At 40.6% G+C, this 19,093-nt stretch overlaps 1 protein-coding gene across 2 annotated transcripts in view; it reads left to right on the forward strand.

Moving 5' to 3' along the window:
* fam193a (family with sequence similarity 193 member A) overlaps nucleotides 1-19,093 on the forward strand; it is a 241,983-nt gene that overhangs the window by 127,135 nt on the left and 95,755 nt on the right. For both annotated transcript variants that reach the window (XM_078560819.1, XM_078560827.1), the window contains exons 3-4: nucleotides 5,279-5,524; nucleotides 16,764-16,927. In XM_078560819.1, the coding sequence (XP_078416945.1) occupies nucleotides 5,279-5,524; nucleotides 16,764-16,927 (410 nt within the window). The remainder of the gene's footprint in view (nucleotides 1-5,278; nucleotides 5,525-16,763; nucleotides 16,928-19,093) is intronic.

A 19,093-nucleotide genomic window follows, 5' to 3' on the forward strand; every position in this document is an offset into this window, starting at 1 on the left:
CCACATTTTCCTAACTTCCTGTCCGTTCTAAATGTCACATACCCTACAATATTCAGGTCCCAATCTAAGTCACCCTGGCCTCTCTAATGGCTATCAGATTGTACTTATTCATTTCTATTTGCGCTATCAGTTTATCTGTTTTGTTTCGAATGCTACTTGTGTTTAGATACAGAGCCTTTAGTTTTGTCCTTTTATTATTTTTGTAGCGTCTAGCCTTATCTGCTGACTTATTCTTAGAATTGTACTCTTTGCCTCTTCCTCTCACGGTCTGTTTATCTTTTCCCATATTAATACCTTTCTCACTTGCCTTGTCTCTACTCCTTGATTTACCGCATCTTCCCAAATTTAGTTCCTTGCCTCCACTATTGAGTTTAAACCCTCTCTACTTGCCTCGTTATGTGGCTCGTGAGGACACCAGCCCCAGCATAGTTCAGGTGTAGACCGTCCCAACGATACAGATCCCACATTCCCCAATACTGGTGCCAGTTCTGCACAAACTGGAAACCACTTCTCCCACACCAGTCTTTGAGCCACACATTAATTTCTCTAATCTTATTTGTCCTATGCCAATTTGCACGTGGCTCAGGTAGTAATCCAGAAATTATTACCTTTTGAGGTTCTGCTTCTTAATTTGCTGGCTAGCTCTTTATACTGACTATGCGGAGCCTCCTTCCTCATTCTCCCTATGTCGTTGGTACCTACATGGACCATGACCACTGGATCCTCCCCGCTTGCACTGCAAGTTCCTCTCTAGCCCTGAGCAGATGTCCCAAACAGAGCAGGCAACACAGACGCCTGGACACTCTCTCTTTGCTACAGAAAACAGTGTCAACCGCCCTCACTATACTGCCCCCTACTATCTCTACATTCTGTTTTGCACCCCTCAAACTTATTGGATGATGCAGAGTCTCTCACTCCTGCACTCCTGCCCTCTGGGCTCCCTTAACTTCCTTACTCACAGTCACACCCGCCTGTTCCTGAACACTGACCAAATCAAAAGACCATATCCTAAGTGGTGTGACTGCCTCCTGGTATAAAGCATCCAGGTAACTTTCCCCCTCCCTGATGTGTCCCAGAGTCTGCAGCTCAGCCTCCAGCTCTGACTCTGAGCCGAAGTTCCTCAAGCCGCAAACACTTTGTGCAGATGTTTTTGCCCTGGATCACAAATGTTACCCTGGAGCTCCCACATGCTGCAGCCATGACATATCGCCTGTCCTGCCATCCTTAATGTGTTTTAAATAATTACTTAGTTATATTAATCACTTATATTGCTTTTTTATATTTTTTATTAACTTTACCACCAACTTGTGTACTATTTTAAACCTTAGGGATAGAATAGAACTTGCCCATTTACCAGATACTCACCAAACAGCTAGCTCCTTTCCCTGTATTAGGGCAAGCACCAATTCCTATGGAGTGAGAAAGATAGAAAAAGGAAGCAAACATGTCCTTTCTCAACTCCCCCTCTCACCAAACTCCAAGCCTTCACTCAGTTAGCTCAGCTGCACTCTGTTTACTAAAGTTGCACTAAAGAACCCTGAATTTATAGTAAACTGAACTTGGCTACAGTAACCAGATTCAATCAGTTACCTAATTAACTACTCAGCTCCTACAGCTAAGAGTAAGTTTATCCTGTCTAAACTGTAAGAAAGAAAGAACTTAGCCTGCTTACACAGTATTTTCCAGTTACTGCTAATTATAGACTAGATTATATTTTACAGCAAAATTTAAGAATAAAATTAACACTTAAAATTCCCCTTCTCCCCAAACCTCAAGTCTCCACTCAGTTAGCTCAGCTACACTCTGTTTGCCAAGTCTGCACTAAAGTTCCTCAGGAGAGGCCCACACACAGACAATTTGGTTTATGCTTGCAAGACTGCACATGGTGGAAGAAAGTCCAACTGAACAATTACAACTGCACAGACCTGGATGGCTTCACCCCAGTTTGTTGTGCAAACGTCTGTAGCCACTGTATCTGTTTTGTTCCAGATAATCACGTTTTGCAAACTCTTTCAGCTTGAAACAACTGCATTTTAGTGCCACTGAAATTTATTATTCCAAAGTAAATTTTGAAGAAAAACAAATTTGAAATTTACAATAAGTAATTTTCTACAGTTGTTAAATCCCATACGTTGTTTGTTCACACTGTCCACGAAGTGGTGCATTCTGCCTTCGCTTTTCCCTTTCTCACTCTCTAATGATACACTGGGCATGGGAAATTGAGTATGTGTACTTGTATAATGTACACAATGCTCCATCGGTTTGCTGTCAGTTTATCACCTCAGATGTCTATCTGCGCCTCTGGTGCTGTACACCTTAAAATGATTTTTCCAGACATTATTCAAGTTGTATGGGGAAAACCTACAGTTTCACTGCAGGGTGTTCTTTAACAGTTGAAATGGACACAATATGAAAATTTCATCTCGTTATTGGGCTTTATTGAATTTCTCACTCTGTTGGATGCTTAGAAGAGGAGGCTGAGCCATGACTTTGAGGTTTTCAGACACAACTACCAAAACACAGTGCACTATCAGAACATACAAGCTATTCATTATGCCATTCAGAAACTCAAAATATGCACTTAGTTTCCTTGATACTCCCACAAGAATTTCCCTTGCCTACATTTACTTGGGATGCCTGAAAATCTAGACAATACTTCTGTCATGACTGGAATTATTTATATGATAAAATTTTAACAGATTTTGACATAATATGAGCACCCATTTAAAAAAAACACATTTTTTCCTTTTACTTTTCGTTCCCTCAGTGTTTCAGAATGAAAATGAATACTGGTATGCTGTATTACAACAGGCAAAGGCCACCCAAGGTCACAGACTCACTAAAAACATTCCACCATGTAGGGCCACAGTAGGTTTTTTCCCCTTGTTTTTACTCTATTTAAAATCTCATTCTGAATTCTGCAGCCATGGCTGCTCTTTGTATAGAAATAAGCTTGCCCACTTAACAGTGCTTTCATCTAAAACCAGAGTTGTCATAATTTCCTTTTCATTTTCTACATTTCATTGAATGTTTATTTGCATTGCCTTGATTTTAAAATTCTTATCCCTGTTTTCAAGTCCCTCATGGCCTTAACTCCTACCTCTCTATGAAATCTCCTCCAGCCCCACAATTTTCCAAGATACCTGTGTTCCTCTAATTCTGGCCTCTTGAGCATCCCCAATTTTACCTCTATCATTGGTGGCTGTGCCTTCAGCTGCATGGACCTGAAGCTCTGGAATTTCTGACTAAACCTCCCTCTATGTCTGTCTCTCTTTTAAGATACTCCTTAAAATCCACTTCTTTGACCAAGCCCAGGTAACAGGGTGCCAGAGTTTTCTTTTTAATGCTCCAATGAAGCACCTTGGGATGTTTTATTACATTAAAGGTGCTATATAAATATAAGCTCTTGCTGTTTGAACCCCATTATTCATCAGCAACAGGAACTTGTATTTGTTTTTCTATGTTACTAAAAAATATTTGTCCAATATCAGACAACAAAGACACAGCCTGGGCACTAGTATAAGGTTCGTATAAGCCAGACCAGGTGAGGGTGGAAGGCTGCCCTCCTTGAAGGACAATAGTGAAGATGTTGGAGGTTTATTGTCTGGAAGCTTTCATGTTTATCAATCTGATGTTAGCCCCAAAGTTACCAGTTTATCACAACTTTTCATTGGTCGGGCCTGATTGCAGGACCTCTCCATTGTTCGTGCAGCATTCAAATCACTTGCTTCTTGTCCCAATAATTGATTTAACTTCGAATGCCACTTGGCCTGGTAAGCCTATATCTGAAGATGAGTTCCTTCTGACATCCTCACTCAAACTTTCTAGTACAGATCTTGAGATTATGCCTCATGTTAGCAATTCACTGACCAGTAGAAATAATCTTTCCCTATTTGATCCTTCATGGCCTTCATTCATTTTGAATGTTACTAGTAGATGTGACCCTAGGCGATGCTCCAGCGTGTTCAGCTGTCTGATCCATTTGAAACATTTAGATTTGCGAATGAAAATTGTTATAGATTTGAGGTGGCCACCTTGCTTACATTTATTTTGGCAGCTGGAGGCCTGGAGCCATTTTGTCTGATAGACGAATGGCTTCTTTTAACGCCGCCTGCCACGGAACTCCTTGGAAGAACTTGATTGCTTTGATCCAGTTTAGCATTGATGAAGCAGTTCCAAGACAATAGTTACTTCGTTCAAGCTGTGCTCCAGTTGACCTACATATTTACAGTAGTCCCGAGTGTTCCTTTCAGTTTTTGTGTGAAGGCTGTTTTAGAACAGATGTTAATTTACATGTGGAAGGATTGATTTTCTTAATTATTTGACAGTTCCCCATGTACGTGCCATGGCATTGTATATTGGAGCCACTTTGCATTGGTTTCATGTGGATTTTTCTCTAGTTTCCATTGAACAAGTTCCCAATCTCTGCCATGCAAGGCCAAGCACTTCCTCCATGCCACTGGAGTGGGAGTATCTAGATTAAAGTGAGACACGAGAAGACCAGTTGCCCACTGCTGACTTATTTTGAAAAGTCAATCCCACCTAAGCTACCTTCTCACCATAATCTTTCAATCTGTTCTTTCATTCAGTTGTCTCATTAATTCATTTGTACTGTCCCCATCAAGTAACTGACTCCATAACTCTAGTACGCTTTTGGGGAGAAGGTGATTTGTATTTTTCAAAGCGAGCCTCTGTCTTAATGACAGCATTATGATCTCACTGTCAGAAGGTGCATCGTTAAAGCCAAGTTCCAGACAGTTCCAGCAAGTGGAGCTCTGGATTCTGTGTTGATATTCAGCAGGATACTCGATGGGTTTGGGTATTTGGAAAGCTCGCTGCGTCACTTCATGAGGGACAGAAGAGGGGAAAATGAGGTTTTGGCAGCAATGTTGAAAATCCTGCTGACTAAAATCAGATAAACTGGTTGTGTTGCATGGCTCTAAGAACAATTAGCTAATCAGTTGCAGAGCTTAAGAATTCTGCACAAGGGTTCAATCAAGCTGCAATTTATATTACCGTCAGTCTTTAGATTATGCTATGCCTACATTCTAGATCTGAGAGTTAAATGTGAGGTATAATACCATTGACTGGATTATGTTTCTCTCAGAAAAATGGAGAAAATTGCAAAACGCCATTTCAGAGTATCAGAAAATCCTGGAACCTCAAATAAAATTGAAAATGATTTATTCCGTCATTTGGGGAATAATGAAACAGATGATGTATGAAAATGTAGATATTTAAAGAAATGATTATTTTTGTTGTATTTTGTTCTATTTAGACGCCTTTCACTTTTGGTCTGGGTCAGAGGGCACCATACTCAACAGGAGAACGATGTCTTCTGTGTCGAAGCGAACGCAAAGACTCTTCACTCTCAGAGAGTGGGATTACAAACCCAAACAAAATGGCACTTTCTACATCTCCAAAAACGAACAGCATGTTGCACCTTCCGCTCTGGGTGTGTCCAGATTGCAGGCGAACAGTTGAAAAAGATGATCGGCAAGTTTCTCTAGAGCAATCTCTGGTGGTGAGTAGGGACAATTTTAATATTCTGTCTTCCATAAGATCAGCCTGGCACTGTTGGATTTATAAAAAAAAAATTCTGAATGTATGTGCTTTGGAACTTGTTTGTTTCCGGTTTTCCCCCTTTTTTAAACCACCCTGCCCCGTGGCCCAACTTCACCAAATCGCCATCTCCTCCCCACTAAGTTTCACACGCTGAGCTTGAAGTAAAATGTTAGACCAACTTAATGAAGCCATAGTTAAGTGTATAAAGTGAGAAAATTTGTTTTTCTCTCTGCTTTGTAACTGTGCAGTGTGATATTATTGAATACTAACTGTTAAAATAGTAATTTAAGGAATTTAATCCAAATGCATTAACCCGATTGTTACTAATGTTAGTGATATCAGACATATATGTTTCCAGCGTACATTTAAATATTTCAGAACAAAATAAACAGCTAATGATGTTGGAGTCACTGCTGAAGTAAATGCCTCCAGAAATGAAGTCATCAAGATTTTACAAACCCAAAACATTGAAATGAGTTCAATGGGCTACATGGAAGTATGGGTAAGCCATTAGCCTCCTCAAGATTCTTGTGGGAATTAGGATATGGTATATACTTCAACTCTACATGCCCATCTTTGTTGTATGTTGTTTGAAGCTTTGCCGAACAAAATTCTATCCATGCCAGTCCTGAAAATTTGGATTGACCCAAAATCCTCAGCTTTTTGGGGAGAGGTTCCCAGATTTCCACTACCCTTTGTGAGAAGATGCTTTTTTATTTCATTCCTAAAAGGCCTAGCTCTGATTTTAAGTTTGTGTCCCCTTGTTCTGGATTCTGTCACCTGTAGAAATAGATTTGCCTTATCTACTCTATCAAGCCTCTAGCATTTAAACACCTAGTTTCGACTACTCTTCAACCTTCAAAACACAAGGAACACAGACTAGACTCTCAGATGGTAACTCTTTAAGGCCTTTCATTATTCGAGTGAATTAGTGCTGTACCCATTCTGAGGCCAGTATATTTTTCCTGAGGTGCAGTACCAAAAACTGAATACAGTACTCCAGAATTGGGTCTGACTTAAGGCTTTGTGCAGCTGAAGCAGTGCTTTACCCCAGTGAATTCCAGCCCCCTTGAAGGCCAACAATTAGCCTTTTATTTTTGTACCTGTGCATGATCTTTTAATGATTTGTGTATACGGAACACCCAAATTCTTTTGCTGCTCTACAATTCCCAGTCTCAGACAGGAAGAAAATATTCCAATTTGCCTCCCTTGGATCCAAGGTGGATGACCCCTAAAAAAAAATGATGCGATTAGTCAGCCATGACATACATACCCTACCCAAACCCATGCTAACTCTATTTGATTGGCTTATACTTGTCCAAGTGCCCAGTCACTTTGTCCCCTTTGATGGATTCCAGTAGATTCCTCATAACTTATGTTAAACTGACGGGTCTGTCGTTCCCTGGTTTCTGCCTCTTTTTTTAAACAAATCCTGTGACGAGCAACTCGCCTTCTGACTCTGCAAAGCCTGTCCACCATCTACAAGGCACAAATCAGGAGTGTGATGGAACGCTCTCTACTTACCTGGATGAGTGCAGCTCCAACAACACTCGAGGAGCTTGACACCATCCAGGACAAAGCAGCCCGCTTGATTGGCATCCCATCTACAAACATTCACTCCCTCCACCACTGATGCACTGTGGCAGCAGTGTGCACCACCTACAAGATGCACTGCAGGAACTCACTAAGTCCCCTTAGCACCTTCCAAACCCGCAACAACTGCCACTTAGAAGGACAAGGGTAGCAGACACATGGGAACATCACCACCTGCAAGTTCATCACCACCTGCAAGTTCCCCTCCAAGCCACTCGCCATCCTGACTTGGAAATATATTGCATACCTTCACTGTCGCCAGGTCAAAATCCTGGCACTCTCTTCTGAACAGCACTCTGGGTGTACCTACACCACATGGACTGCAGCGGTTCAAGAAGGCAGCTCACACCACCTTCCCAAGGGCAAATAGGGTTAGGCAATAAATGCTGCCCTAACCAGCGAAGCCCACATCCCATGAATGAATTTTAAAAAAGTTGATATTTGCAATTACCAATCTAAAGACAGAATTCCTGAATCTAGAGAGCCTTGAAGGTTATGATTGACTCATCTGCAGTTGGGTGAGACATAAGATGCAGGAGCTGAAGTAGGCCATTCTGCCCATTGAGTCTGCTCTGCCATTCAATGAGATCATGGCTGATCTGATAACCCTCAACTCCATTTTTCTGCCTTGTCCCCATAACTCTTGATTCCCTTACTGATTAAAAAATCTATCGATCTCAACTTTGAATATACTTAATGACCCAGCCTCTACAGCCCTCTGTGGTAAAGAATTCCACAGATTTACTACCCTCTGAGGGAAGAAATTCCTCCTCTTCTCTGTTTTAAATGAGCATCCCCTTACTATGAGATTATGCCCTCTGGCCCTAGACTCTCCCACAAGGGGAAACAACCTCTCAGCATCTACCCTGGCAATAATCTCTAAGAATCTTATATGTTTCAATATGACCTCCTCTCATTTTTCTAAACCCCAATGAGTACAGGCCCAACCCAATCTAACCTCTCCTCATAAGAAAATCCCTCCATACCCGGGATCAACCTAGTGAACCTTCGCTGGGCTGCCTGCATTGCCTGTATACCTTTCCTCAGATAAGGGGACCAAAATTGTTCACAGTATTCTATGTGTGGTCGAACTAGTGCCTTGTATAGTTTTAGCAAGACTTCCCTATTATTATACTTCATTCCCTTTGAAATAAAGGCCAATATTCCATTTGCCTTCCCCATTACCTGTTGAACTTGTACGTTAGCTTTTTGGGATTCATGCACAAGGACTCTCAAATCCCTCTGTGCTGCAGCTTTCTCCATTTGGATAATATTCAGCTCCCCTATCCTTCCTGCCAAAGTGCATAAGCTCACATTTTCCCACATTATATTCCATCTGCCAAGTTTTTACCCACTCACTTAACTTGCCTATATCCCTCTGTAGACACCTTGTCATCCTCACCACTTGTCTTCCCACCTATTTTTAGGTCACCAGCAAACTTGGTGATAGCACATTCACTTCCCTCATGTAAGTCATTAATATATATTGTAAATAATTGAGGCCCCAACACTGATTCCTGTGGCACTCCACTAGTTACAGGTTGCCACCCTGAAAATGCCCCCCTTATTCCAACTCTCTGACTTCTATTAGTTAGCCAATCCTCTATCCATGCTAATATATTACCCCCCAACACCATGGGTTCTTATTAAGTAGCCTTATGTGTGGTACCTTATCGAGCTTTTGGAAATCCAAATATATTACATCTACTGGTTCCCCTTTATCTATCCTGCTTGTTACCTCCTCAAAGAATTCTAATAAATTTGTCAAGTATGATTTCCCTTTCATGAAGCCATGCTGACTCTGCTTGATTAGATTATGTATTTCTAAATGCTCTGCTATTACATCCTTTATAATAGACTCCAACATTTTCCCAGTAGTAGTTTTTGGATTTTTTTTCCTGATGTTATGTAACTGGCTTTTACCTTGAGTATTTAGCAAACTGACCTAGTTACAGCAATAAGGTTTCAGACGTAATTTGTGATGATTCTTCAAGTATTTTAAAGCATTGAAACTTTTTTATGCTCAACTCAACAAGTTCATCACTCACAGACCAAATGTCGAGTAAGGCTTCCTGTGTTCTGTTCCAACAAGATTTGTTAATTCCAGACTCAGATGAGCAACCCCCACTGATGCAATGGGAATCTTTCCACTTCTTACCAGCCACCTTTTGGGTGTCTCACAAGTGAGATTATCAGTTTAATGCAAACCAAGAAGTGCACTGATACTGCTTGAGCTTGCTTGAGGCAAGGGCCCTTGCAGTTGGGAAAAGGAAGAAGCTTTTATCCAATTAGTCTATGCTGTGTTTGAACTATTATTCTAAGGCTGGAAAGAAAGTCTATTAAGTTGCTGCACCACCTGGTCCGGCTCCTGCAGAGTGCTCAGAATCAAATCTATTGTTTGGTAGTTGGATTTGCTTTCAAGCACACTTCACAGCACAGCAAAATTGCCACTTCTTTCTACAACAGATGGGCATTATGTACTATAATCTGCACCGGCTGTAAAGAATTTGGTTTATAAATGTCCTTGTGAACAGAAAATCTATGGACCGTATGATTAATTGCACCAATACAATGTACAGATCCCAAGGTAACAGTACTCATTGCGAAGTGCTGGAATGATCAAGGTATATGCAAAATTATAGATTGGATTCCTGAAGTACCTGCTAAGGAAAATGTCTGGAATAGAATTTTGTTTCCCTTGCATGATATTGTGTGTTCCTCAGTAGGACAGATTCCCTTAAAATTTATGTGAAGATTTAACTTTGGGCCATATAAACTTTCCATGATAGTTCATGTTTAAACCTTTATCAAATTGTATATTATCATTGAGTTCTACAATCTATTATAACATGAAATCCATATTAATGGAAATAACCTGTATATTTATGACTGGAGTCCATGGTCAGGTTCAGGCTGTGTTTCTGTTCCTTTCCCAGTGATTGAATGTTGGGACTGTAGGTTGCTATGAATGCAAAAGTGAAGTTGGCCGAATGGCACCCCTTTCTGCACTTGTCTTTGTGAAGACCTGCTAAGGCTTGCTGTCTGAACCCACTCGTGAAGAATTAGCCACTTGAGTTAGATACCAGCAAGCTCGTGGAACTACAGTCCAGTTAGCACATTCGAGAGGGGTGGGGAGAGCAGGCAAAGGAATATGGAAAAAATACTATAAGAATGGGAAACTTCTTTACCCAAAGAGTGGTGAGAATGTGGAACTCAGTACCACAGAGAGTGGCTGAAGCGAATATTATAGATGCATTTAAGGGGAAACTAGACAAGCATATGAGGGAGAAGGGTGTAGATGATTACGACGAGAGAGTTAGATGAGAAAAGATGGGAGGCGGCTCGAATGGAGCATAAACACGGGCCTGGACTGGTTGTAATCTGTTCTGTGCTGTATATCCTATGTGAAGTAGGCAGGGGAGCTTGAAACACAGTAATCAGCAAGTAATCTCATATGCAAGGCACCGTTCTTGGGCATTCGAAATTGATGCTGATATATTTACTGATGTGTTTTAGGCTGAAAAATAAAGGTGAAAATAAATGTTGAAAGATTCTTTAGTTGTATACTTGAGAGACTACAAACCCTTTCATGTGTGTGACACCTCCACTGCACAGCTGAGAGGCTACAGAATTCTTGAAGTTGACAGCTCTGGGATTATGCTAGTTCCTGCCTTGCTGATGTCTGCAGTGCTGTGTGTATAATTTTTCTTGACTGTTTGGAGATTCTGCCTCTAGTTACCTTAAGTTCCTTGATGGGTTTAGATCCTGTTGCTTGTTTCAGTCATTGATTGTTACCATGAAGCATTAACATTCCCATGTGATATTGTTCATTTCTAATGAATAATTTTTACTCCTGATCTTTCTCCTGGCAGGAGTTTTGGAATGAATATTAGTGTTTGACATCAGGTTTAAGTCTCAAAGTGCTGTAGGTGTCCCTCATGTTACATTAGGTCCGTTGGGTTGTTTCCTTGAATAGTGCAAATTGGTTGGCTAAGCTTCTTGGTAAGGGCTTTCTGTTTGCATTTTAAGGGACAGTACCCTTGTGCTTCACTTCTAGATGAGCTAGGTTGTTAGGATAGATTTTCCATCGCAATAAATTGTTCTAAATATTAAGGCAGCTGTTCTGCCTGTTGGTGGAATGAAATGGGTTTTATTAAATAGATTTTTAATCATACATGTTTATGTAACAAGAGCATAATAATACTCATAATATTATTGTGATTTATTGTAAAAGTAAGATAATAGTGGGGTTTGGATAGTTTCTGTGTGTGTGGGGGGGATTTAATTGAATTGAAGACAGCTGGCCTGGAGGCTTTGATTCATCAAAAGAAGCCAAGTTTGAAATGCTAAGAACATAAACATGGCTGAATTCTTAGAATGTAAGGTATGGGGAATTTGCATTTTTTAGATAAATCAGGGCAGTTTCAATTTCAAAGAGACGGCAGGTTGTTTACACCTAGCCAGAGAAGCTAGGCCAAGCAATATGTTAATTTTTCCCAAGGGTTACTGACAATATTAGCACATTGAAAACTTTTATATTATGAGAAAGGTAAAGTTCTAAATGTATATGGGAACAATGGAATTTACATTAAAAGGGAGAAACGTGTATAAAGGAGAATGAGGCTATGTGTCAGGGAAGGCATTGTAAGATCTAACAGAAGTGTGAGAAGCCTCCAGTATTTGTGCATTAAGCCTAATGTCTACAGAAACCGAAGCTGGGAAAAGCCACTTTGAATTCTGCTCATCAGGGTATTGTGTTGACCTGCCTGGATTTGTTTAAAATCTGTTTTTTTTTTAACTTTGCCTTAATGGGGGTGTAACTGGAAGCCAGATTAATTAGGAGTTTTAGGAGTTATTATAGTAGTAATTTGTAGACCTATGTATGTAAATGTTTAATTTAGTTTTCTTAAAAAAAAACCTCAAGTCTTGGTGGACTTATTACTACTGAATTCAGGGCATGCATCTCGAAATAAATACGAATTGCAAAACCACTGTGATAGCGGAATCGAGTTTCCTTCGCGGATCCCTTCGATCTGCCTGGCGCACATCTGCCATGTCATAACAGTTTATAACCCGTTATCTCTGCTGATTTTGCTGTATTTATGTGGCTTTTGAAAATAACTCACATTTTTAAAAAAAAGTTTTTTGCTTACTCAAGGTGAGGGAACGTTTTTTCTTTCAGTAACCCATTGTCCTGATCGACCCCTATCAAGGTCAAGGATAGTATGGCCAGATTTTGCACAGTGAACTTCCTTCAACTTATGTTCCAATTTAATGGAGGACCAGTCAAAGCAGCTAACTATGACTAAATTGCATCTTCTGTGAGACAAAACAACCGTGCCATAACATTTATATTTTAATTCTTTCATGGAATGTGAGCGTCACTGACAATGCCTGCATTTGTTGCCCATCCCTAATTGCCCTTGAGAAGGTGGTGCTGAAGCGCTGCCTTGAACCGCTGCAGTCCATTTGGTGTAGGTATAGCCACAGAGCTGTTAGGAAGGGAGCTCTAGGATTTTGACCCATTAACAATGAAGAAACGGTGATATATTTCCAAAGTTACAATGGTGTGTGGCTTGGAGGAGAACTTGCAGATGGTGCTTTTCCTATGCATCTGCTGCCCTTGCCCTTCCAGGTGGTAGAGGCCACAGGTTTGGAAGGTACTCTCAAATTATGTTTTGCTGTTTCCTCCAGTGCATTTTGTATATGATACACACTAATGCCAAAATGTGCTGGTGGTGGAGGGATTGAATATTTAAGGTGATAAATGAAGTGGGCTGCTTTGTCCTGGATGGTTTGGAGCTTCTTGAGTGTTGTTGGAGCTGCAGTCATCCAGGCAACTGGAGAGCATTCCATTACACTCCTGACTTGTGCTTTGTAGATGGTGGACGGCTTTGGGGAGTTAGGAAGTGAGTTACTCGCCACAGAATTGCCATCCTCTGACCTGCTCTTATAGCCACAATATTTGTATGACTGGTCCAGTTAAATTTGTGGTTAGCGATAGCCCCCAGGATATTGATGGAGAATTCAGCGATGGCAATGTGGTTGAAAATCGAGGCGAGATGGTTAAAATCTTTATTGTTCAAGATAGTCGTTGCCTGGGTCTTGTGTGACATGTATGTTACTTGCCACTTACCATTTCACTTCACATTGAGCACACCTTCCATCATGTTTTGTGGCACTACCACCATGCTAAATGGAATAGATTTGGAACTGATCTAGCAGCTTAAAACTGGGCGTACATGAGGTGACTATGGGCCTTCAGCAGCAGCAGGATTGTATTCAACCACAGTCTGTAACCTCATGGCCCGGCACATCCCTCAATCTACCATTACCACCAAGCAGGAGATCAGCCCTGGTTCACTGAACAGTGCAGGAGGGCATGCCAGGAGCAGCACCAGGCATACCTAAAAATGAGGAATCAACCTGATGAAGCTCCAACGCAGGACTACTTGTATGCCAAACAGCAGAAGCAGCATGCAATAGACAGAGCTAAATGATTCAGCAGATCAGACAAATGCTTTGCAACGCCCTGCCACATCCAACCATGCGTTGGATAATTAAACAATTAATTGGAGGAGGAGGCTGCACCGATGTATTTGGTTGTTCCACATCAGTTTCTACAAATGATCCTGACTGGCTGTAGAATTCATTTTCTTTTATTGCCTTGCTTTCACTAAAACTTTTGTGCAGCTACATTTCACAGCCTATTCCACTACCCTTCCTGCTGCAGATGTTTTGATGTTTATGAGAGCACAGGTGTGAAATACTTGTAGGCAGTGATTTCTACATTATTCTGAATGCTCTACTTTTGATGGAACCATTAAGTTGTTCAATTATTTAAAAAATGTGTTGAAAAGGTTAGTTTATCTTGTGTTTTATCTTTTCAATGAGATGTTAAACCGAGGCAAAAAGAGTCATATGGACTCGAAACGTTAACTCTGTCTTTCTCTCCACAGACGCTGTCAGACCTGCTGAGTTTTTCCAACAATTTTTGTTTTTGTTTGATTTCCAGCATCTGCAGTATTTTGCTTTTATCTTAGTATTAAACCGAGGCCCTGTCTCCCCTCTCAGCCAGACATAAAAGATCCCTTAACACATTGAAAAATGGAATGGGCAAGTTTTTCCTGGTGCCCTGGCCAATATTTGTCACCTAAAACAGATGGTCTGTTCATTTATCTCAATGTGGTGTGTGGGAGCTTTCTGTGTGCAAACTGGCTGCCATGTTTCCTATATTACAACTGTGATTACACGTCAAAAAAAGTATCTAATTGGCTGTAAAGTGCTTTAGGACGTCCTGAGGTCATGGAAAGTGCTATCGATTAGCAGTTTTTCCTTTTACTTAGGTTGCAGACAACAACTTGCAGGTGTAAGCAATTCTATTAACTGAAGAAGCACTGAAGAAATTGATGCAGAAATCACTTTTATAATTTGTGGTCTGATTTCTAATTTTTTATGACATACTGTGTGTTGCCATCACAGATGAGGGGAGGATGCCCTATCGAGACTCACTCCCATCTGTTTTCCCATGGTGCATTTTGTTATGAGTGAAAGCAGGTTGTGAACAACTGTCTGTTCAGGTTTGGCATCTTGTCTGTTCCAGTAATTGTGTAATAGTGAAAGATTTAGTCAAACATGGCAAATCCGACAAAACAATGCTCAGGGTTCCCATTAAAGCAGTCCAGTCCTATCCCGAGACCTGCCCATTAATGTACCTTGCAGTGTGCCTCTTCCACTGCGCTTTTAATAGCAAAGGAAGTTGTAAGGCACATAGAATTTTTGGTTATATAGCACTCCCTCTTTCGATGTTTCATGCCAGAATATGGAACATTTTCCAACAACTCGTGAGTATTTTGCTGCAATCTGACTGAAGTGGCACTGCCTTCACCACTGGTGAATTTTTGCATTTTATTTTTGTTAGCTGCACGAACTCTGCTTATATATTTATATATAGAACCTGTCTGTTTCCGATGTTGTTGATGTCTAGGATTTGCTTGCTACAGCAGCTGAAACCAATGCTGAATCAGTTTTTGAAGGTTTGATCTGATCCTGGTTGCCAGTTAACAGGATCACATGGCGTCTTGCATGCTGATGTGTGCCCATGATAACTTGTCTGATCAGTGTGGTATTCATTTAAATCCACCCCATCCTATAAGTGCCTCCATCTCCCACTTTCAACCCCCCCCCGCCCCCAACTTTGCCACAACTCCTCCCAACTTGGTTTGCTTCCTGGCCCCAGTATTGGGCTGTTTCAGTCTGGGGGTCACCCTAAGCCCCTGTTATGTTTTGAACAACTCCATTTTTGCACTGACTCAAACTTTTAAGAACTTAGGCAATAGAAGCAGGAGTAGGCCATATGCCCCTTGATCAGCCATTCAGTTAAATCATGCTGATCTACCTTCAACTCCACTTCCCTGCCCTATCCCCATATCCCTTCTCATCTCTGTACCCAAAAATCTATTGATCTCAGTCTTGAATATACTCCGCAGGTGAGCATCCATGGCTCCCTGGGATATTCACAAATGTTTTCAACCTGATGAGTGGAGAAATTTCTTGTCATCTTAGTCCTAAATTGCTGACCCCTTAATCTCAGATTATGACCCCTGGTTCTGGACTTTGCTGCCAGGTGTAACTTTCAAGCCTTTTAGAATTTTATACGCTACAATGAGATCACCTCTCACCCATCTAAATTCCAGGAAATATAGTCCCATTCAACTCCATTCTCTCCTTGTAGAACAATCCTCACATCAGGGTTCAGTCCAGTGAACTTCCTTTGCACCACCTATAGAGCAAGTGTATCCTTCCTTCGGTAAGGAGACCAAACTGTACGCAGTACTCCAGGTGTGGTCCCACAGCACAATATATAATTACAGCAAGATTTCATTACTATTAAACTCCAACCCCCTTGCAATAAAAGGATAGCATACCATTTAACGTTCTAATTATTTACTGTACCTTTCATTAACTCTATGATTTGTGTACGTAGATGCCCAATCCCTCTACACCAACATTTACTCATCTCTCACCTTTTCAAGTTTGCTTTTCAATTCTTCCTAGCAAAGTAGATAATTTCACATTTCCTCACATAATATCTCACCTTCATGTCCACTCACTTAGCCTTTTGCAATTTATTTGTATCCTCCTCTGCTTACTTTTTCACCTAGCGTTGTACCATCAGTAAATTTGGATATATTGCACTTGCCCCCTTCGTCTAGGTCATTTTTATGGATTGTAAATAGCTGGTGCCCAAGCACTTTATTTATCACCTGTTAACCCGAAAATGCCCCATTCTTATTTTACCATGCGACCTTTAATGTCCACCTGAACCACCAGAACTGCTGGCAGCAATGATTTCATACCTCATCCAAAGGATAGAGCCTGCAACAATGCAGTGCTCCATCAGCCCTGCACTGGAGTTTTGGCCTAGATGGTGATTTAAGTCCTGGAAATGAAGTTTAAACCTAGAACTATTGCGAATACTGAGCTAGGTTTGGCTGGGTTTGTGGATTACTGTTGTATATAGCTGCAACTGTGAGGTGTTTTTTCAATTGTTGAGCATAACTGATTCAATTTTATTTCTGTTTCTCTGTGCTGCATGACTAAAGAACCAGGACTTCTTACTGCATATGCCAATGGCGAATAATGGGGCATCCCAGGAAACAATAGGTGGAAGACTGGCTGTCGGAACACCGTCTGTACCCAGTACAGATGTAAACACCCCTGCACCTTCAGAAATAGCTTGCAACTGTGAAGCATGCAATGAACGCAGGTAAGTGTTCTTCATAATTCTGGACAAATACTTTCACACCCCGACAGTCATCAAATAATCTCATGTGTAAGATATCCACCTGAGCAAGACACTGGAACACAGCAGCATGTGAGGAATAATATCCTTGCAAGCAGGCTTCAGAACACAAGGAAAGGAGAAAACTCGTTGAGGTTGGGCTGGTGGGGGGAGAGAAGAAATGCTTCAGAAAGGCCTGTCGATCTGATAACGCTTCTAAATAAAGGTGGCATAGTTCACTGCTCAAAAAGCAGAGTACTTCAGATGCTGGAATTCTGAAATAAAAGCAGAAAATATTCAGGTTATGCAGCATCTATGGAGAGGAAGAAAAAGAGTTAACATCACAGACCTGTGACCTTCCATCAGTTCTGAAACATTAACGGTGTTAATGCCTCCACAGATGCTGCCTAACCTGCTGAGTACTTCAGGTATTTTCTTTTTTTTTATTGGCATATGTCACCATGTTTGAAGAAACCATCTAGCTTTCTTTTTTGTGTTCCATTATAGCAATTTGGCCTAAAATCTTGAAACAAATACTATTTCTTTTCCAATCTAGTGTTGTATTGGATCTCAGGTAAATTTCATTTGTTGTCACTTTTAATTAAGTACTAAATGCAGAGCCACATCAATAGTCAATGTCTGTTTTGTGATTTCAGTCAGAGATGCACATATCATGTTCTCATTTGATATCCTAAACTATAGGCTTTATCTCTCAGAGAATTTGTTAGTCACCTATCCATTTGTTGAATACCTTCTCCACACTAAGTTAAAAATCCTCTCTGATGTTCAGTGCACCATGGTACTTGAACAATAAATCAGTATTTTTCATTCTATTGAATAGTTCTACAAAATAAACATGGGATAATGTGCTGTTTTCCCTTCATTTTCATCTTCTCTGCTACTTTTATCTTTGAGGTTAAATTCGTCCCACAACCAATCCTTTATGTAATTATATTTATAAAATGTATTATCTTTTTCTGTGTTGCTCTCCAGTATCCTGTTAGCAACTCTATTACCATTTTTAACCTGTTATGTTTTCTATAATCCGTCATTTTCCCTGCCTACATTGTACACATTGTTTTCTTATTTCTATTTTGATTCCTCTCTCTCTCTCTCTCTCTCTCTATCTGCTGCTTGTTGAGCTATCTTATTTTTCTTTATTGCCATCTTGCATAATTCATAATTAAAGTTTTAAAGGCTCCCAATATTTCCTGAACCAACCCATCTTTCAGTGTTGAATATCGTTTTATTTGGGCCTAATTTCATTTGAAATTTGTTTGCGTGGAATATTATATTTCTGCCTTGGCCCTCACTACTGTCAGTGGCCATTATACCTATGATTTAATCATATTGGTCACTTGCCTCCAGACTTCTAACACTCTTACATATGATGGAGGATTTGCTGATTAATTGACAGAGCCTAAACCATATCTAGATGCAAGTTTCTGCCAGTGAGCCATATCATGTTCCAAAAAACATTCTTGTACCACAGTTAATAGTTCTGATTTATTGGCTCTCCCAAGGTTACCTCTGAGACGGTAACTATGCTACCATCCTTGAGGGATACCCATGATAGTGTAGGATAGTAAATTCTAGAATAGTAACCCAGCAACAAATGCAAGAACATAAATATATCAGCATAGTCCATTGTTGAAAGACCAACTTGGCAGTCATTGTGTTCCCACACCATTGCTACCCTTGTTCTCTGAGGTAGAGATTATTGAAGAAGGATATGCTGCAATGCGTCCTGCAGGTTATACATAATGCAACCACAGTGCACTGATGATGGAGCGTGGTGGATATTGAAGCAAGTGGTAAGGGTGCCAATCAAGCAAACTGTTTTACCCTATATGGTTAACTTCAAAGTCTTAGATCTCCTCTTAACCTTATGAAATTTAAAAGATTTCCAATTTGTTTGGATTCTCCTGTTAATTATAGAGCCTCTCATCCGTTTGAGAGTTTTAGTGAAAATTGTGTACTCGTTGCATGGCTGTGCTATCCCACCTCAAGTGCACAAGCCAGGATACGGGATTATAACTTGGTCTGATGTAGCAGAGCTGAAGTATATAGCTGTCAGTTTATTGTATGTCTGGGTTGGCCTTGAGGCTTTGCAGCGCTACCAGACATGTATATTGCATGTTAAAATCATCC

This window comes from Cetorhinus maximus, chromosome 2 (assembly GCF_964194155.1).
Source record: "Cetorhinus maximus chromosome 2, sCetMax3.hap1.1, whole genome shotgun sequence".
Taxonomy (NCBI): domain Eukaryota; kingdom Metazoa; phylum Chordata; class Chondrichthyes; order Lamniformes; family Cetorhinidae; genus Cetorhinus; species Cetorhinus maximus.